Raw genomic sequence first — 18,889 nt, 5'->3', positions numbered from 1 at the left:
TTCAAAGAAATAGTAAAGTAGTTTTGTTTACTTTTTTTCTCACCAGTGGTAGGGAAAATACTGTGGCATGAATTTATAGCTTCATAACCATACATCAACAAGTCTAACAGACAATAGCTAGAGACTATAATTCTTATTCCGCCAGTAACTTCTGGCATGATGTTGAGTTAAAACAGTACTTGCTACCATTCTTTGAGAACCAGAGATGGGATATGGAATGTACATTATCTTATATCATCCTTTCAGGTATTATACCCATTTTATAAACAAGAAATCTGAGGTTCAAAGAGGCCCACTGAAAAAACTACCTAAGTTTCAGGTAAGCTTTAAGTGGTGGAGGTAAATTAAAACTCACACCAGCATGGCAACAAAGGTTGCGTTCTTAAGGGCTCTGGCATTCTGCTTTCCACGTCACTTAGCCGATCAAATATATTGTTTCAGTGGGCCTTTATTTGTATAAGGGTTTAAGTTCAATCAAGAAGATTTTTACAAAGTCATCTAATGAAAGTCAAATCCTAGATATTAGAGAATGTATTGTGTTTTATTGCTCATCTGGGATTACTGGAATTTTATAATATGCACTTTGTGCTAACCGGAATCTACATACAAATCCACTCCATTTTCATAACTACCTTGTAGAATGCACCAATGCGAAATTATGTCAAAGCTGGGTGTTAGCATTTCTTCTATTAAAGAATGACTTAGAAGGTATATATATTTTCTGTAGGCTCGAATGTACGTATAAATTATCTCAAATTTAAAAGGGTTTTTTTTTTTTGAGACATTTGAAAACCTGAACAAGTACAGTCACCTGTCCCAAGAGATTATGTTTCACATGTTTTGATTCATCCCAGGTTCCCTACCTTGGAGAGAATGGCGAGATGAGCTGGGTTTCTTTGGCCCAGGTAATTATGGGTGGGGGTAAGCTCTTCACTTCACATGGAAGTGTCACCTCTACCCCTGCAAGGACTGAGATCTCAACAGGCTTATCCTGGGACAGTCCTCGTTGATCTCCAAACACTCTGGGCCTTACTAAAATAAACACAAGTTTTGAAAGGGAAACAGTACATTGAAAACAAAGCACACTTTAATTCACACTAGAATGTGGACTACTAATATTCTTCAGTAATTTGCAAAAAGATGCTGTTTGTTCCAAAGTCTCAGGACATATCTAAAGCTTTCCATTAACACACACTGTGAGAGCTTAAAGGAAAATGTCTAGAAAGTTTTCCTTTTTAGCTCCTTCTTTCAGAACACAATGCAGAGGTCAGCTGAAATGCACTTTCAGAATCTAGCATCTGTAAAAGTAACCCCTCAAGGCAGAGCACTAACCAAGATATAGCTGAGGTTTGGCTTTGTTTTAACTAAGTTTTAACTAAGCGGTGTTTCTAAAGAGGGTTGGGTGCCATAAGCATACTCCTTGGGAAAACACCATAAAATTTTTCCGAAAGGCTATACAATTCCTCTCCCTTTAAATCAGAATTTAAGTAGAGGAGATGTTGGTTGGCAGGAAAAATGCATTTTTGTACAAAACTATAAACTTGGAAGAGTAGTTCACTTTAGGGGTACGGCCCTCTAGTAACATTATTTGGGAGAGAAATGTGAGTTTTGGCACAGACAGACTGCGTCAAAGAAAAACATTCCTCCCCGAGGGCTCTCACCATAGACGGTCAGCTGCACTTTCCTTTTGGCGTAGCCGGCTGCATTGGTGGCGGTGCAGACGTACTCCCCGCTCTCCTCACCTCCAGGGGACACCACATATAGACTTCCGTCAGCCCCTGCGGAAAACTTAGCACTGCTGGTGGAAATCCGCTCACCTTTCTGCAAAACAACACAGAACAAAAAGTGTTTTTCAAGATAATAAAGGAGTGACTTAATGTCTGGAAGAGGAAGAGAGGAAGAAAAAAAATCTCTAAAGGGGAAAATACTAGATTGAAAGAATGTTAATTTGAAGAAAGCTCTTTGTAAGAAAAATTAAACAAACAATGCAAAGGTGACATTTCTTCATACCAAACTAGATCCCCTTCATTCCAAAGCTACTTAAAAGTGGAGGGGATGGGGCTTCTCTGGTGGCGCAGTGGTTGAGAGTCTGCCTGCCGATGCAGAGGACACGGGTTCGTGCCCCAGTCCGGGAAGATCCCACATGTCACGGAGCGGCTGGGCCCGTGAGCCATGGCCGCTGAGCCTGCGCGTCCGGAGCCTGTGCTCCGCAACGGGAGAGGCCACAGCAGTGAGAGGCCCGTGTACCACAAAAAAAAAAAAAAAAAAAAAAGTGGAGAGGATGAGGTAGCAGCAGACGGGATGAGTGTTTATGCTAAGCCAGGTACCGTTTTGAGCACTTCACATGAATTAATTATGTTAATGCTCATAACAATCTTAGGAGTAGGAACTACTACAACCCCTGTTTTACAGATGACACCATTAAATCTGGGGGCTTGGCAGAGTAACTTGCCCAGGGCCAAAGAGTTAGTCAGTGGTAGAACTGGAACTCGAACCCAGGCAGGCAGGCTTGGGGGCCTAAACTCTTAACTTCTGTGCATGATCCCAGCTCAAAGGCCATGCTGTAAAGAAGATTTCATTTTTTTATATTTCCCTAAAATGCATTGAACTTCTTCTACTCAGTACCAGAGACTGTGCAGTTTGGGGGATCAGCTTCACCACCATATTTTTGTGCCCAGGATGCAGAAATCTTAACCTTTCAATTTAATTTACGGATGTCAAAACCAACTTCTCTATATTTCAGAGATTTTTAGAAGTATAAAATTAGATGTTATGACAAAATACTTTGGTTGTGACCCTAAATATACAAACGCCATATTTCATTATTATGCCATCATTTTATATAACTTTCTCTCTACCGGATTTAATCTACAGAAAATATGCCACCTTCATGGCTGTTGAAAGATGGAAAGGACTTCCTCAGGAAATGGAAGAAGGAAGTCCTTCTTTCCTCACTGCAAGAACATAAGGAAAAGCCAGAGAACTTCACGACAGGGATACTGAGGGGGATAAATGAGTTCATCTATGTGTCTTATTTTGGCTTCCAGAAGAGCAGAGTCCAAGATAAAGATTTGGAGTCAGGAAGTTTACTTGGAAAGTGATTCCCAGGGGCTTGAAGAGGACAGTTGGAAAGTGAGGCAAGAAGGAAGGAAAGCTAATAAAGGGTTTCACTGCCCTGGTTTCCTCCGTGGCTGTGGCTGGGCTTATAAGCTCAGTGTGCTCGGGGCCCTCTGAGAAACTATGTAGATGCACCCCAGAAGGATTTTTCTGATAGATGAGAAGTGGGACATTTATATGGGACACCTCCCTCTCCCAGGATTTAATGTTCTTGTACTCCCTGACTACTCAGCAGGCTAAGTTGCCTTGTGGGGTTTTGGAGAAAGCCCTGAGTCTCCAAACTAGAGAGGTACATGCATGAAGAGTGTCCCTGGCAGAGAGCATGGAGCAGTCCACCAGAGCTGAGCTTAAGTCAAAAGGGTTTAGGGGATGTGGCAAGGAGTAAAAAAGGATCTGCTACAACATGTGAAGTGCTTAGAAAAGTTCCCGGCGCAAAGAATGTGCTGTATTAGTGTTCACTGTTGTGTTAATACTATTTAAGCATCAAGTAGTTGAATGACCTAAGGACATTTTAAGGTCCCTTCTAAGAGGTATGACTATGGGTTTTCCTTTCTGTAAAGTTCTATGGTACAGTGACAAGTTCCATGTATGAAAATATTCAAATATTGTTGTAGCAACACATATTATTAACAAACATCACCAGATACGTCATTTACCTTGGACCAGATGATAGATGGTTTGGGGATTCCACTTGCCTTGCATGGTAAAGTTACTGGAATGCCTTCAATGGTACTGAGTACCTGCTGTCCATGCTGAATGGTTGGCAGAACTGGAAAAGGAAGCAATATGCAGAATCTGAGCACCTGTCCTTCCATTTAGCCTCACAAGTTTAAAGTTGAACATTTTCAGGATATACGAATATTTCTAAAAACTAGCAAAGACAACCTTTTCTGTTAGAAATGTATGGCAATTTGTAAGGGAGTGTAATAAAGTAAATAAAATAGTTGCAATCTGAAGAATTTAATAAACACTTAAAATCAAGTAGTAAATTAAGTTGATTTTCCTAACAAAAAAAAGAGAGGACTGAAGGAAATCGTATTTTCAGGAAATTCAAGCTAGAACTACAGAGTTACACACTTAACATACCTTACACCATTCTCCATTACCCCATTAAGTTGCAGTGAGCTGACTTAACCTCACCTCCAGAGAAATGGACTGTTTAACCACTACAGATTAAACACCTGTCTATACACAAGAATCACTTAGCAAGCTACTAAATTTAACCTCGAAAATAGAATCTTTTTTCATAAAAGGAATTCAAAAGTAAAGCTTGAAAGGCCTCAGGAGTTTACATTTAAAAGTCTAAAATACAAGATTCTAAGTCAATTCTTTGTTTTTTTTTTTTTTGCGGTACGCGGGCCTCTCACTGTTGTGGCCTCCCCTGTTGCGGAACACAGGCTCCAGACGCGCAGGCTCAGTGGCCATGGCTCACGGGCCTAGCCGCTCTGCGGCATGTGGGACCTTCCCGGACCAGGGCATGAACCCGTGTCCCCTGCATCGGCAGGCAGACTCTCAACCACTGTGCCACCAGGGAAGCCCAGTCAATATTTTTCACTAAGAATGCATATCTTTTGACTTTAGAAAGCAACTAAAGAATTGACATTATATGATTGGAAGCAAAAGGAAAGGGAAGACTTCATCATTCTATTCTGTATATATCTGTTCATCATAACCAACTTGCATACAAAAAATTATCAATACTCAGTGTTCTCAAAATAAAGAATTTGATTAAAGAAGCTCCCAGGGACTTCCCTCGTGGTCCAATGTTAAAGAATCTGCCTTCCAATGCAGGGGATGCGGGTTCCATCCCTGATCAGGGAACTAAGATCCCACATGCCGCAGGGCAACTAAGCCCACATGCCACAACTACTGAGGCCAGGTGCCTCAACTAGAGAAAAGCCTGCGTGCCACAAACTATAGAGCCCATGCATTCTGGAACCCACGCGCCACAACTAGAGAAGATAAAACCTGCACACCACAGCTAGAGAGAAGCCCGCGCTCCACAACGAAGAGCCTGTGCGCTGCAACAAAAGATCCCGCATGCCTCAACGAGGATCCCGTATGCCGTAACTAAGACCCGACGCAGCCAAATAAATAAATAATAAATCTTTAAAAAAAAAAAAAAAGCTCCCATACGTGAAAGTACCTAACATAGCGCAAGAAACGTAATGAAAGCCCAATATAAACCAGGAATTTCCTTTCCTTCCCCCAGAAAAATGAGACTGGAGCTGTTCCCTAGAGCTCAAGCACTCACTGTGGCTCTTGTTTTTAAGTCAAATTTCTCTAGAATTATCCCAGCTACCCTGGAGTAGAAGTTTGCCAGAACAAGAGAAACCAGAGACCTCAGTGCAAAAGCTTCCTTTTGAAAGGCTTAGATGAGCTTTGCTACATCCTTGTATTTTCCTAAGGCTGGGACTATTCTTTAGATCATATCTTCTTAAAGAATTGGCAGTAAATTCCCAGCCATAGACAAGAATGTCAGGCTACTGTCTAAAGCGAGAAATTTAATTTCCAGAATCATCATGGAATAGTCAACTTTCAACTTTGCTGTCATTTTATGGCAACATGGAATAAGCCATTTTCTCAAATACATATTCAGTTTGACAGCTATAAAGGCAAGTGGCAAATTTAGGCAATGGTTTTCAAATCTGATGACATGTGAGTATGGAAGGGTCTTCTTTCCAGATTGTCAATCTATGTAAATCAACATGACAATTAAATAGTTTGTCATTTTAATTTGCACTTATATGGGCATTCGTTAATTCAATTCTTCTAAGAATTCTTTGGGAGCCTTTGATTTACAATGTTGTGTTAATTTCTACTGTACAGCAAAGTGACTCAGTTATAAATATATATATATATATATATATATATATACATTCTTTTTTTTAATATTCTTTTCCATTATGGTTTATCTCAGGATATAATAAATACTCTTAAAAGTGGAGAGGCAGAGTGATGAAATTAACATAAACACAGAGGTATACAGAATTTGTGATACTGGATCACATCCAACTCAAAGGCAAATCTGTCCTCTAAATAGCTGTTTGGTTTAGTTCATGTCAAATGCTGGGTTAATTTTTCTTAATCTTATTAACTAAATCAGTTACTCATTTTGGCCTAAGATGGATGAAACGATGTTGTGAAATGACCTTTTAAACTTTTAACTGTTAAAATTTTTGCATCTTGATAAACCACATCATTGGTTTGTCTGTCTTCTCCATACTCCTCGGATCTGGCAGACATCACAACTAATCATGTCACTCTTTCACCCAAGTGAAAATTTATATCAGAATTCTTCTCAACACAATATTCTAGGCAGTTGCTAGATGCCAAAGGGAGATGACATGAATGCATTTCTACCGTAGATTCTCAAACTGGTCCATAAGCACCCTCCGCAAAATGTATGGACTGATCTTCTTTAAAAAATAGTTAAACACAACTATACCCAATTTGGAATTATGTATTTACTCAACTAATTTAATGTTACTTTGGTATTTCTTCAAGAATATCTCACATAATGTTGGTGGAGATTGGTACAACATTGGTATAAGATTGAAAGAGATGGAAGAGGCTATTTACAATGAGAAGCACACATTAAAAAGATGTCCTGTATCCACTGAAAATTTCAACAGAACAAGCAAAATTTGGAAATTACTGGATTCTCCAATCCAGGCCCTAAAAAAGACTGAATCAACTACTAAAAATAAATGTTCTCTTCTACTTTTATCCCTGTACACAGAGCTAGTTTTTAATATAACACTTTAAAAAGCAAAGTCTTTAAAGGAGATATACAAAAAAAGTTACGACAATTTCTTAAGCTACGAAGCTGTTATTTATTGAGATGTAAAAAGTTGGTAACAGTTACTGACGAATGGAAAAAAGATGGTTTCTGGATTTTTTTATTTGTGACCTTTAAGTTATTTAACACACAAAAAGATTGTTTGGAGCACATGAAGTGGCCTTTAGAAAAGTTTAGGTCATTTCTAGCGAACACACAAAGGAGTCATTAGTAAGAAAATGCTTGTGGCACAATCCCAGAAGAAGAGGCAATTTGGATGGCACAATAAGTTCAGCTTTCCTGAAATTAAAATGTACTTTTAAACATAACTCTTTGAGAGCTGAGTTCACTTTTATCAATTAAGAAACCACTTACAAAAGCCCTTGGAGAGACTCAGCAAGTGACTCCCAATAACGTCTTTTCGTATATACAGAAAAGGGAAATCTGGAAACAGGCTTAATAATGTAAATATTGTTCAAGAAATAAGGCTTTTTGTTAAGAATAACAATTAGGAAAGAAATCTGCTTCTTATAACTAGAAAAACAGAGTTATTTGATTTAAAGATATGAACCCAGCTTTGAACATGGTTTGGAAAGAATTATGATGGGTGCGCCTCTTACCATGCACCTCCACAGTGGTAGTTTTGCTAATGGTTCCAGCAACATTACTGGCCACACAAGTATACTCGCCCCCGTCCTGCAGCCGAGCTCTTTCAACATGGAGACTCCCGTCACTGCGTACAGTGATGTAAGGATTTTGGACCAACTTGAAGGAAAAAAAAAAAGTCATTTTTAATTAAACAGGCAAGATTGTGTAAGCCCAAACCAGATCTGCTTTCTTCTCCAACTGGGTTATTAAATGTGTTATAACAAAATATTTTAACACCCTTAAGTGAAAAATGATGAGCATAAAATGTTACGAAGAGTAGCATCAATTGTATGTCACTGTGATATACCACCAAAAATTCTACCCACTAACATCTGTCAGAATTACGCACATATTGGAAAGGGAAAGAAATAGAAACAACACTAATTCCCTGTTTCTGTAATTTTTGTTATCACGAAGGACCCAAATTTCACTTTTACTTTTGGCTTAATTTGTTCTTTTTCAAGAAGGCTTTACTACCACTTGCAAGCCATCTGACATTTTCATTCTGGCAAACAGGCATCATTCAAGCTGAGAGAATGTGACTTAACCTCAACATGCACCCTTTTCAGTGACAGATACAAATAATATTAGAGGGCAATGTATGATATAGGAACTGCATGAGAGAAGGCTGACAATGGTTTCTGTTAAGAATCATCACCTCTAACTCTGTAACATTTATGCATTTTGTTCAATCATAGGGTACTTTAGTGCTCAAACAGTATCATCCTATGTTATAAGGGCATTTATTATTGAGTGAGGTGCACTCATTTTTCTCAGGTTTTTATGCAAATACGAACAATTTTACATCTTATCCCATGGAATCAATTCACTTTTAATTGGTACTTCAATAAGGGCGTAAGTCTAAATACTCTGGAAAATGGAAAGAAAAATGCTCTGGACTAGGTGAAAATTTATTGCTATAGATAGCATGTTTACAGAATAATTCCTTACAACTGTGAAAATTTTTCACATTCCTTCACAATCAAAAGTTATGCAATGAAAAACAATGACACAAAGTAGATCCACATTTTAAAATAGTTCACAATAAAAGAATGTTTGACGATAACAATAAAGATTAATATATAAAATGAAAGAATGTTATGAGAATATTAACATTTTATTATGTCCTGCAAAGAAGGATATAAAATATTTAAATCCTATGGAAAAAAACTTCATACTTGCTTCAGTTATTACATATTCTGAAGAGAGTTTACTAGTTACAAAATTATAAAAATTACACCATTGACTATTTCTCCATCATATTAATTTCAAAATAATATGAACTGCATAAACATGTTAATACTGAAGAAAAGTTTTGGTACACTTAAAAAATATATGTTTGTATATTTATTACATTAAAATTTCAATGTTTGGAATACATTGCCTCTTACACAAGAGGCAATACATGAATATGAATTCATATTACGCAAGAGGAATATGAATGCATGGATTTAAAATGTTCTTACCATAGCTGAGTTCTTAATCCACCGACGTTCTGGAATGGGATTTCCAGCCAACAGAACACAAGGCAAAGTCAGCTGCTGTCCTTCAATTACACTGGTCACTGAAGGGCTGATTCCAATGAGAGGAGCAACTAAATCAGAGAGAGAACACAGGCACTGTCAATGCTATTTCATCCAAAGGAAGGCAAGCTCTTTTATAGGCAAAGATGACTACTAATTATGCTATTAGAAATTGAGTTTTCAAGAACAAGATTTTTAAATGTACATGGGTATGAACTGGAAGACAGAGATAAAGGACCCTTCTAAGCAGAGGGAATGGCAAGAGGACAGGTAATAGCAAAGAAGTAGAGAAAGTAAAAAAGAATATGACTATGGCATGAAAGGGCAGAAAAGTCAAGCCAAGAAATTTGCAATGTATTCAAATGGAGAGTGACTGAAAGCATTGATAAATAGAAGAGTGGAATCATCAGAACCATTTTCAGGAAATATCAATCTGAGAACTTACCAGACAAGGGAAAACTGGAAGGGATGAGATTAGTGAGGAGGCTGTCATAACAGCTCAGGCAAATAAAATGAGGTGGACTCTTAGATGGAAATCAGGGAAGTAATTCTACATAAATCAAAGCAAAATCTCTAAGAGAGTCTTCTTGGAAAATTTAAATATACGTAGATGAATTAAGGGAGATACACATAAAGAAAATTTTATAGAAGTGTATTAATGAGATTTAAAAATCACAATAAATGGTGTAATAATTTAAACAATGTAGGACTAGTGCATAAATAGAATTCCAAGGAATAGACATAAGATTATAAATTTAGCATGTGACCAAATGGTTATTTTACTCAGTGGGAAGAGAACATGCAATAAAAATATTAAAACAAGTGTCTTACTACTTGGAAATAATGGATATTATATTCTTACTTCATATCATACACAGAAATAATACCATGTGGACTAAAATAATAAGTGTAACGAAAAGAACTAGAAAAGCACACCACCACAACATGTGCGTTGTGTGTGTGTGTGTGTATATGTGTGTGTGTGTGTACTCATACTTAAGACTTAAATGAATTTATTCAACTGACCTTCAATTCTTCAAATGAAAGATAAGGAGCTTGAAGAGGATGATCTCTATTTCCAGTTCTAACATCATGAAATATGAAATAGGGTGGGGAGAAGGAAGGCTAATGTAGTAATCAGATGTTTACCTGGGTTTTTTTTTGTTTGTTTTTAATGGCACAGGCAAGAGATGACGTACTAAGAGGAGTCTGATGTTTTCAAAAAGTGTGGTGTCTAAGTACTTAATTGATCTTACCAAGTCCTGTCACTGTTACTGTTGCCTGGGACTGGATCTTTCCAAACTGGTTTTCAGCTTCACAGATATATGTTCCTTTATCACCTGCCCATAAGTCTAAAAAGAAGAGATTATTTACTCATTCAACATCATCTGTGGAGCATTAACTATGTGCCAGGCACCGTGCTTGTGATCTGGTAGTTCCCATTCTAGGGGAGGAGACATACCTTGAAAGCAACAATCGTACCACAGTGTGATGACTGCTCTAATTTGAGCTTCAGACAATGAGCTATGGGGGACACAGAGACAGAAGTGACTGATGGCACAAGGAGGAGCTCGGGAAGGATTCACATAGGAGGTAATACCTAAGCTGTACCCGAAACAGTAGGTAGAACAGAGGAAGGCCAGTCCAAACCTAATGGGCTGCAAAGGCAAGAGCATGCCTTGAAAAATCATGGTCTGTTCAAAGACTGGAAAGCTGCAGTACCACCCTGGGGGCGTTTGGAGGTTTGCAGGGGAGATTGCTTTCATTGGTCTAATGATCAGGGGAGTCTACTGGCAAAAACTAGGGAGACAATGCATGGGGGGGGATTCACGAAAGGAACAATATCCCAAGTTCACCAAGACTTTTGAAGGCCCCACTGGAAATTCATGGATGTGATGACTTTGTTTATAATTAGTTGAGCCTACAACCTAATTCTGTATCAGTGGAAGAAAGAAAGAACTCTTGCAAGAATTGCCCGCCATTTCAGGAAATCACTTCACCAGCCTGGAGTTTTTGAGTCATCAATCCCATATTTCTGTATCAGTCTACATTTTAGCTCTCAAATTCATGGTGATATACATAACATGTATACATATTGTATGAGCATTGCCAGAGTATTATCTATTTAAATACATATTATTTTAATAAAATTACTTTCCTTTGTTTTCCTTTGTACTATATTTTGCATGTTAAAATAATTTTTATTATGTGCGTTGATCAAATACATAGAATTTTCAGAATAATAAAAAGGATATTTATAAAATATTTAAAATTAAAGAGTGTGTTAGGGGATTAGGATGAGGATCGCTGGGTTACAGGCCGTGTGGGCACAGTCAGGAGCCTGAAGATGAAGAGGTAGCCTGGTGCCTTATAAAACAGTAAAGTTTTACCTTCTGAGCAACTGGGGAGTCAAAAGAAAATTTTTAAATAGGGGATTGATCGTCCCCTTTGCAACTATCTTAACTAAAATAGGCACAGTTTAATCTATTGATAAGATGTTGGCAGAGAAAAACACAGCTTTCCATTATGAATAGTTCCATACTATCCCAAATAAAGAGTAGTGACCAAGTTTCTACTCTGTTAACCACATGCATATAACTGCAGAACTGCATCTGGTAAGCACAGTATTCACTCTCAAAATTAGCAAACATTCATTTGCCAAGGAAAGCTCAGCAAATCACCTGGTTAATAAGTTATACGTTGTTTCTAACCAAGATAGTCTCCATATTATCAACTCGGGCTAATTTCTGTAGAAATACAAAATACCAGTGAGAGCTAAGTTTCTCATCACTAGTTTTCTTGTAGATGATTTAATTTGAACAACTGGGCAACCATCGGTAAATACACTGCCCTCCTGTATTCTTATTTTTCTTTCATTTCTGCTAACTGATTTGTTTTCAGGTCTCATTTGTTTCCCTCTGGGTTGTTTCTCATCACCACCATCACCCTACCTATATGATCCTCCCCATTCTTCCCTCCCGCTCCTGTCTCCTCATATCCTGCAGGGGAGCTGTTCTGAAACAGTACTTTCACACGCCTTTTCGTGCCTATGAAGCTTGGGGGTCTATTTTCTACCTCACCAACTACATTTCTTCACCTGCACGTTTCAGTTCCTGCACAATCTGACCCAATCTAATGAGTAATTCTGGTAGGTACTTTTGTGACCATCCACTCAGACAGTAGATTGTAAAATGCCTGAGTGAGGAACCCCGTATTTGACTTCTGTCTTCACCTAGCACAGAGCTGTAAACACTTGTAATTAGACAGTTTAATTTGTATTGAAAGTTTAAGTGGCTAATGCACATTTAATATTGTTAATAAACATGAAAGTCACTTATTGGGGGCTTTCTATAAAATACCCTAAAAATGCAATTTTATTTTAAAAAAATCAATTAATCATCTAAATGGTTTTACTCCTCTGGTGCCAGTATCCAAATATTCTTAACAATATTTGAAAAAGTACTAAGGGTTTACAAAATATCTGAACGCTTAATAGCTTACAGGTAAGAGTTTGGGATGATGGCATATTTGACTTTTTAAAAAATGTTTTGCTCCAGATAGATATAGCTTTTAATCAAAAAATTTTGATAGTGTATAGTGTCCCTATGATGTGGTTATGTATTCTTGGCTCAAAATAATTAACATTAACTAACTACCAGTAATATTTTACCTTTCTATACAACAGGTGGTACAAGAGTCAATAAAATGTGATTACTTATCCACCTACAGGCCCAGGAGACTCTATTTGCAATAAGAAACAGTGAGATATGAAGAAAGTCATATTGTTTCATAAATCTATATGATATAGTAATGACATAAAATTGAATAAAATGTTATTCATTTATGACAATTCCCAGATATGAGTTCAGTATTATTTTAAAATCAAACGCAACAAACACAAAATATGTTGGCACGATTAATTCACTATTTTAAACATAGCAACACCTATGTATAAAAAATGTATAATTTATATGTATATATTTGTATAAATTATATTTCCTTTAACCTACTTGAAATAAAGAGAGCTCCTGTTCTTAGTTGGCTGATGGAACTCACTGAAAAAGGTCTTGAGTAGATGGGCATATTGTCTAATCTTCGCCATTTAATCTTTGGTTCTGGATAACCCTGGACATAGCAAGGTAACGTCACATTTGAGCCAATTTCCATAGACACATCAGCAGGTTCTTGTATAAAAACTGGAGGTGCTAGAAGATATTTAAAATGAAAGAAAGTGGTCATTGGTATAGTATACATGTGCATTAAATATAAATTAATTATTACACTATCAACAGGTTGAATTCAAATCAAATCATGATTCATATAATATTATAAATATATGCTTTAAGTATTCCTGTCTGCTATTGAAATAGATTTTTTAAATAAATGAATAGAGGAACAAAGAAGTTCAACTATTTCCTTAAAGTGATAAGATGGAAAGGGTGGGAATTTAAATCAAGATTTCCTTAACTAAAGGGAATCTTTCATTTTTGGAATTTGTTTTCAATTTTAGTTTATGCCATACTCCTCAAAACTTAAAATTTTCTTACAAATAAGTCTGCCTTGCAATGAAATATTTTTGACACTTTCCAAAACTTACTTCTTTAGGCTGAATTTTTAAATAAACTAATTATATCAGAGTTCATTCTTCAATAGATCACCATATAACAAGGTAACAGTACTTAATCTTAAATTATATTCTTGGTGTATATCACATTCTTGCTTCTCAATATCTTTCACTTTTTTTTTTGCATTTTTGAGTTAAAGAAATTGAAGCTTGAGAATCAATAACTCAAATTAAAGTAACAGAATAGTATTTGATAAATGGAGAATACGGAGTGCTTAATGTTAGAGCTAAGAAATTATTCAGAAATTATAAAATTATAAGTAAGAAGTCTACACTTATCTACATAATTTAGGTACCCACAGAAGCCAGGGGGGAAAAATCAGAGCTAACAGGCATACCCTGGAAAACAGAGGATGCTGTCAGAAGGCCCAAAGAGATGAGGCTTTCAGTATGTCCCACGGAACTTATGAGTAATAATGTTTCAGGTATCAGGCAAAGAGAAATACATAAGATACTAATAGAGGTAATAGATGAAACCTGCCCTTGTAGGACTCTAAGAGGAAGTACCCTAGGGATGTCTCCTTGATAATGTCAAGATTAAACAATGGTTAGGGACTACAACAACTATCACTTAAAGAGCCAGAGACTCTGTTAAGTCCTCTTCATTAATTACCTCATTTGATCTTCAAAATATCCCTATGAGGTAGGTACTGTTATTACCCCAATTTTATAAAACTGAGACAGAGATAGTTAATTTGCTAAGTGCCACATGGAGTTGAACAGTGGAACTAGGATTGAAGACCAGGTTGATCCGACTCCAAAGTCACAATTCTTTATCATTTTATCAGCCTCCCCTTTTCCATGGGTTCTTATAACTGCCCATACTCAAGCTGGTTATCAGGCAAGTAAGAATGGGTATAGAGATCACTTCTCTCCTTCTCAACAGGAATTCTGGGACTTGGATGTACACCTGCCTCCCAAGTAGCATTAGTGCTTTATTAGCCTGGGCCAAACGACCTCCTTTAACTTTACAGCCACATTTTCGATTATTTCTCCATACATATCTTATTCTCTGGACAATCAGAACTTACTCGTCTCCAGTCAAGGATGGACCTTTCCAAAATCAGCACCTGTGTTACCACCACCCCTTTCAAATGTGATGTCTGCTGTTGATCTCTGGCTACTGAAATACTGACAATTCTTGAAGGCAGTTCAAAAGGCCCTTCCTCAATGCCATCTCTTACCATCCTAAATGGATATGATTTCTTCCCTCTCTGAGCTTTCACAGAACTCACTCTACACCACTCTCATGGCAATGGCTAAATTCAGCCTCTTACTAGACTATATGTTTGACTTTCCCCAGAGAATTTATATTTGTAACCACATTTTTACCTTTTATAGCAACTAACATGGTACTTTGTGCATTATACATGGCTGCTAGATATTTGTGAATGATTGAATCAATATTAAAACACTTCAACAATAACCTTGTGCGTGTGCATTAAGTGTAAATGATGATAACAACATTGATCCAGTACATTTGAACTTGCATTTTTGAAGAAACATGGCAATTTCAGAAGTGCAATTGTTTGTTTTTTGAAACTACATAAAATTAGGTTAAATACTACAACTGAGCAATATGTTTTTAAAAAGAAGTTATGTACCTGTGTTCAGATTTCTCTTACATATATATGGGAATTTGACTAATAAAAAGTAATAGGTAAAATAAACGTATTTAAAAAATAGTTTAGAAAGCAGCTGATTGTGTGCTTATCTTACGTGTGTAAGGCCTAGTTACTTTTCTCTGGAGTGATACCAGTCATTTATTCCAGAGCCAGCTGCTTGTCTGAAACAGAGAGGTATAAAAATCCCAGAATATGTTAGGCTCAGAGTGTGAACAGGTGAATATGGAGATTAGACAGAAAATAAATTCCAGAAGAGCAAAAAGATATGCAGAAGTCTGGGATTGTTCAAGTAATGGGGAGGAAACCAAGCTTACTGACATAAAGAACATAGCCATCAGTGAAAATGGTGACAAAATGAGAATTTTCAGATGTAAGAAAGCCAAGAACAAACTAGATTTAAAAAGGATAGGGGGCAGAGTCAAGATGGCGTGTGGAAAGACACAGAGTTAGCACCTCCCCACAACTAGGGTGCCTGCCGGTGGCTGGTGAAGGACCCTGACACCCAAGGAGATGGGAGGAAACCCCAAGTGAACCAATAGGACGTGGGGGGACTGGGGGGGGGAGAAAAAGTAGAGGCCAGACAGGATTGGCACCCCTGAGGCTGGGGAGATCAGGAGAGGCAGGTGGGAGGGGCCCTCAGGGAGGAGCAGGAGAAGAGAGGAGGGTATTTGCCCCACCCACTTGAGCCCAGGAAGCCTGCTGGGCTCCCAGGTGAGGTCCCCCACCCTCTGAGACCAGGGATGGGGGGCACACCTGGGCCATTTCTGTTCCTTGAGCCTAAGCCCCAGCCCCCCACAGCCCCCAGGGCCTATTCCAGCCCTGTGGGTCCTAAGCATAGGCGCTGCCCACCGCCCAAACCTCACCCTTGCTTAGGTCCCGCGCTCCACAGCCAAGGCCTTTACCCCCCTTTTTTTTCATTCTTTCTTTTTTTTTCCCCTTTCCCTCCTCTTTTTCACTATTGTGGTACTGATGTACCTTCCAGTTGTTGATTCATCTAGATTTTTATTTTTATATTCTTTCTAACATATCTGTTAGTTTCCTAGCCTAATTTTATTTTTCACATTGTTATTGTTCTCTCTTTTTTAATTTATTTCTTTTCTTTTTTTTTTTTTTTTTGCCACCCCATGCAGCTTGTGAGATGTTGGTTCACGAGCCAGGGGTTGGGCTGAAGCTCCTGCAGTGTGAACTCCGAATCTGAATCACTGGACTAACAGAGAATAGGGGTATCCCCTCAGACCCTAGGGAATATTCATTGGAGTGAGGTCTCACAGAGGTTCTCATCTCAGCACCAAGACCCAGCTCTACCCAACAGCCTACAAACTCCAGTGTTGGAAGCCTCAGGCCAAACAACCAGTAAGACAGGAACACAATCCCACCCATTTAAAAAAAAAAACAACAACACATGAGTAGGCAAAAAAATATGTCACAGCTGAAGGAACAAGGTAAAAACCTACAAGACCAAATAAATGAAGAGGAAATAGGCAATCTAACTGAAAAAGAATTCAGAGTAATGATAGTAAAGATGATCCAGAATCTCAGAAATAGAATGAAGGCACGGACTGAGAAAATACAAGAAATGTTTAACAAAGATCTAGAAGAACTAAAGAACAAACAAACAGAGATGAACAGCACAATAACTGAAATGAAAAAAACACTGGAAGGAATCAATAACAGAATAACTGAGGCAGAAGAACGAATAAGTGAGCTGGAAGACAAGATGGTTGAAATAACTGCCGAGGAGTAGAATAAAGAAAAAAGAATGAAAAGAACTGAAGACAATCTTGGAGACCTCTGGGAAGACACTAAACGCACCAACATTCGAATTATAGGGGTCCCAGAAGAAGAGAAAAAGAAAGGGTGTGAGAAAATATTTGAAGAGATTATAGTTGAAAACTTCCCTAACACGGGAAAGGAAATAGTCACCCCAGTCCAGGAAGCACAGAGAGTCCCATACAGGATAAACCCTAGGAAAAACACAACAAGACACATATTAATCAAACTAATAAAAATTAAATTCAAAGAAAAAATATTAAAAACAGCAAGGGAAAAAAGAAAAAGTAACATACAAAGGAATCCCCATAAGGTTATCAGCTGATTTTTCAGCAGAAACTCTGCAAGCCAGAAGGCAGTGGAAGGATATACTTAAAGTGATGAAAGGGAAAAACCTACAACCAAGATTACTCTCCCCAGCAAGGATCTCATTCCGATTCAATGGAGATATCAAAAGCTTTTCAGACAAGCGAAAGCTAAGAGAATTCAGCATCACCAAACCAGGTTTACGACAAATGCTAAAGAAACTTCTCTAGGCAGGAAACACAAGAGAAGAAAAAGACCCACAAAAACAAACCCCAAACAATTCAGAAAATGGTAATAGGAATATACAAATTGATAATAACCTTGAATGTAAATGGATTAAATGCCCCAACCAAAAGACACAGACTGGCGGAATGCATACAAAAAACAGACCTATATATATGCTGTCTGCCAGAGACCTAGGGACACATACAGACTGAAAGTGAAGGGATGGAAAAAGATATTCCATGCAAATGGAAATCAAAAGAAAGCTGGAGTAGTAATACTCATATCAGATAAAATAGACTTTAAAATAAAGACTGTTTTAAGAGATAAGGAGGGACACTACATAATGATCAAGGATCAATCCAAGAAGATATAACAACTATAAATGTTTATGCACCCAACATAGGAGCACCTCAATACATAAGGCAAATGCTAATAACCATGAAAGGAAAAAAATCGACAGTAACACAATAGTAGTATGGGACTTTAACACCCCATTTACACCAATGGACAGATCATCCAAACAGAAAATACATAAGGAAACACAAGCTTTAAATGACACAATAGACCAGATAGATTTAATTGATATTTATAGAACGTTCCACCCAAAAGTGGCAGAATACACTTTCCTCTCAAGTGCAGCCAGAACACATCTTCTCCAGGATCACATCTTGGGTCAAAATTCAAGCGCTGGTAAATTTAAGAAAATTGAAATCATATCAAGCATCTTTTCTGACAACAATGCTATGAGATGGAAACCAATTACAGGAAAAAAACTGTAAAAACCATAAATACCCGGAGGCTAAACAATACATTACTAAATAACCAAGAGATCACTGAAGAAATCAAAAAAGAAATAAAAAAAATACATAGATAGAAATGACAATGAAAACACGATGACCCAAAAACTATTGGACGCAGCAAAAGCAGTTCTAAGAGAGAAGCTGATAGCAATTCAGTCTCACCTCAAGAAACAAGAAAAACCTCAAATAAACAATATAACCCTATACTTAAAACTAGAGAAAGAACAAAGAAAACCCAAAGTCAGTAGAAGGAAAGAACTCATAAAGATCAGAGCAGAAATAAAAGAAATAGAAACTAAGAAAACAATAGCAAAGATCAATACAACTAAAAGGGGTTTCTTTGAGAAGATAAACAAAATTGGTAAACTCTTAGCCAGACTCATCAAGAAAAAAATGGAGAGGATGCAAATCAATAAAATTAGAAATGAAAAATGAGAAATCAGAACTCACACCACAGAAATACAAAAGAT

The 18,889-nt window shown here is 37.5% G+C and overlaps 1 protein-coding gene across 1 annotated transcript in view; it reads right to left on the bottom strand.

Annotated features, from left to right (window-relative positions):
- HMCN1 (hemicentin 1) overlaps positions 1-18,889 on the bottom strand; it is a 543,624-nt gene that overhangs the window by 267,086 nt on the left and 257,649 nt on the right. The window contains 7 exon segments of the mRNA XM_007451144.1: positions 864-1,032; positions 1,662-1,821; positions 3,774-3,886; positions 7,519-7,663; positions 9,013-9,140; positions 10,326-10,421; positions 13,080-13,274. Of these exon segments, the coding sequence (XP_007451206.1) occupies positions 864-1,032; positions 1,662-1,821; positions 3,774-3,886; positions 7,519-7,663; positions 9,013-9,140; positions 10,326-10,421; positions 13,080-13,274 (1,006 nt within the window).

This window comes from Lipotes vexillifer, unplaced genomic scaffold (assembly GCF_000442215.2).
Source record: "Lipotes vexillifer unplaced genomic scaffold, Lipotes_vexillifer_v1.1 scaffold343, whole genome shotgun sequence".
NCBI classification, from domain to species: Eukaryota; Metazoa; Chordata; class Mammalia; order Artiodactyla; family Lipotidae; genus Lipotes; species Lipotes vexillifer.
This window is presented reverse-complemented; position numbering and strand designations above follow the sequence as displayed.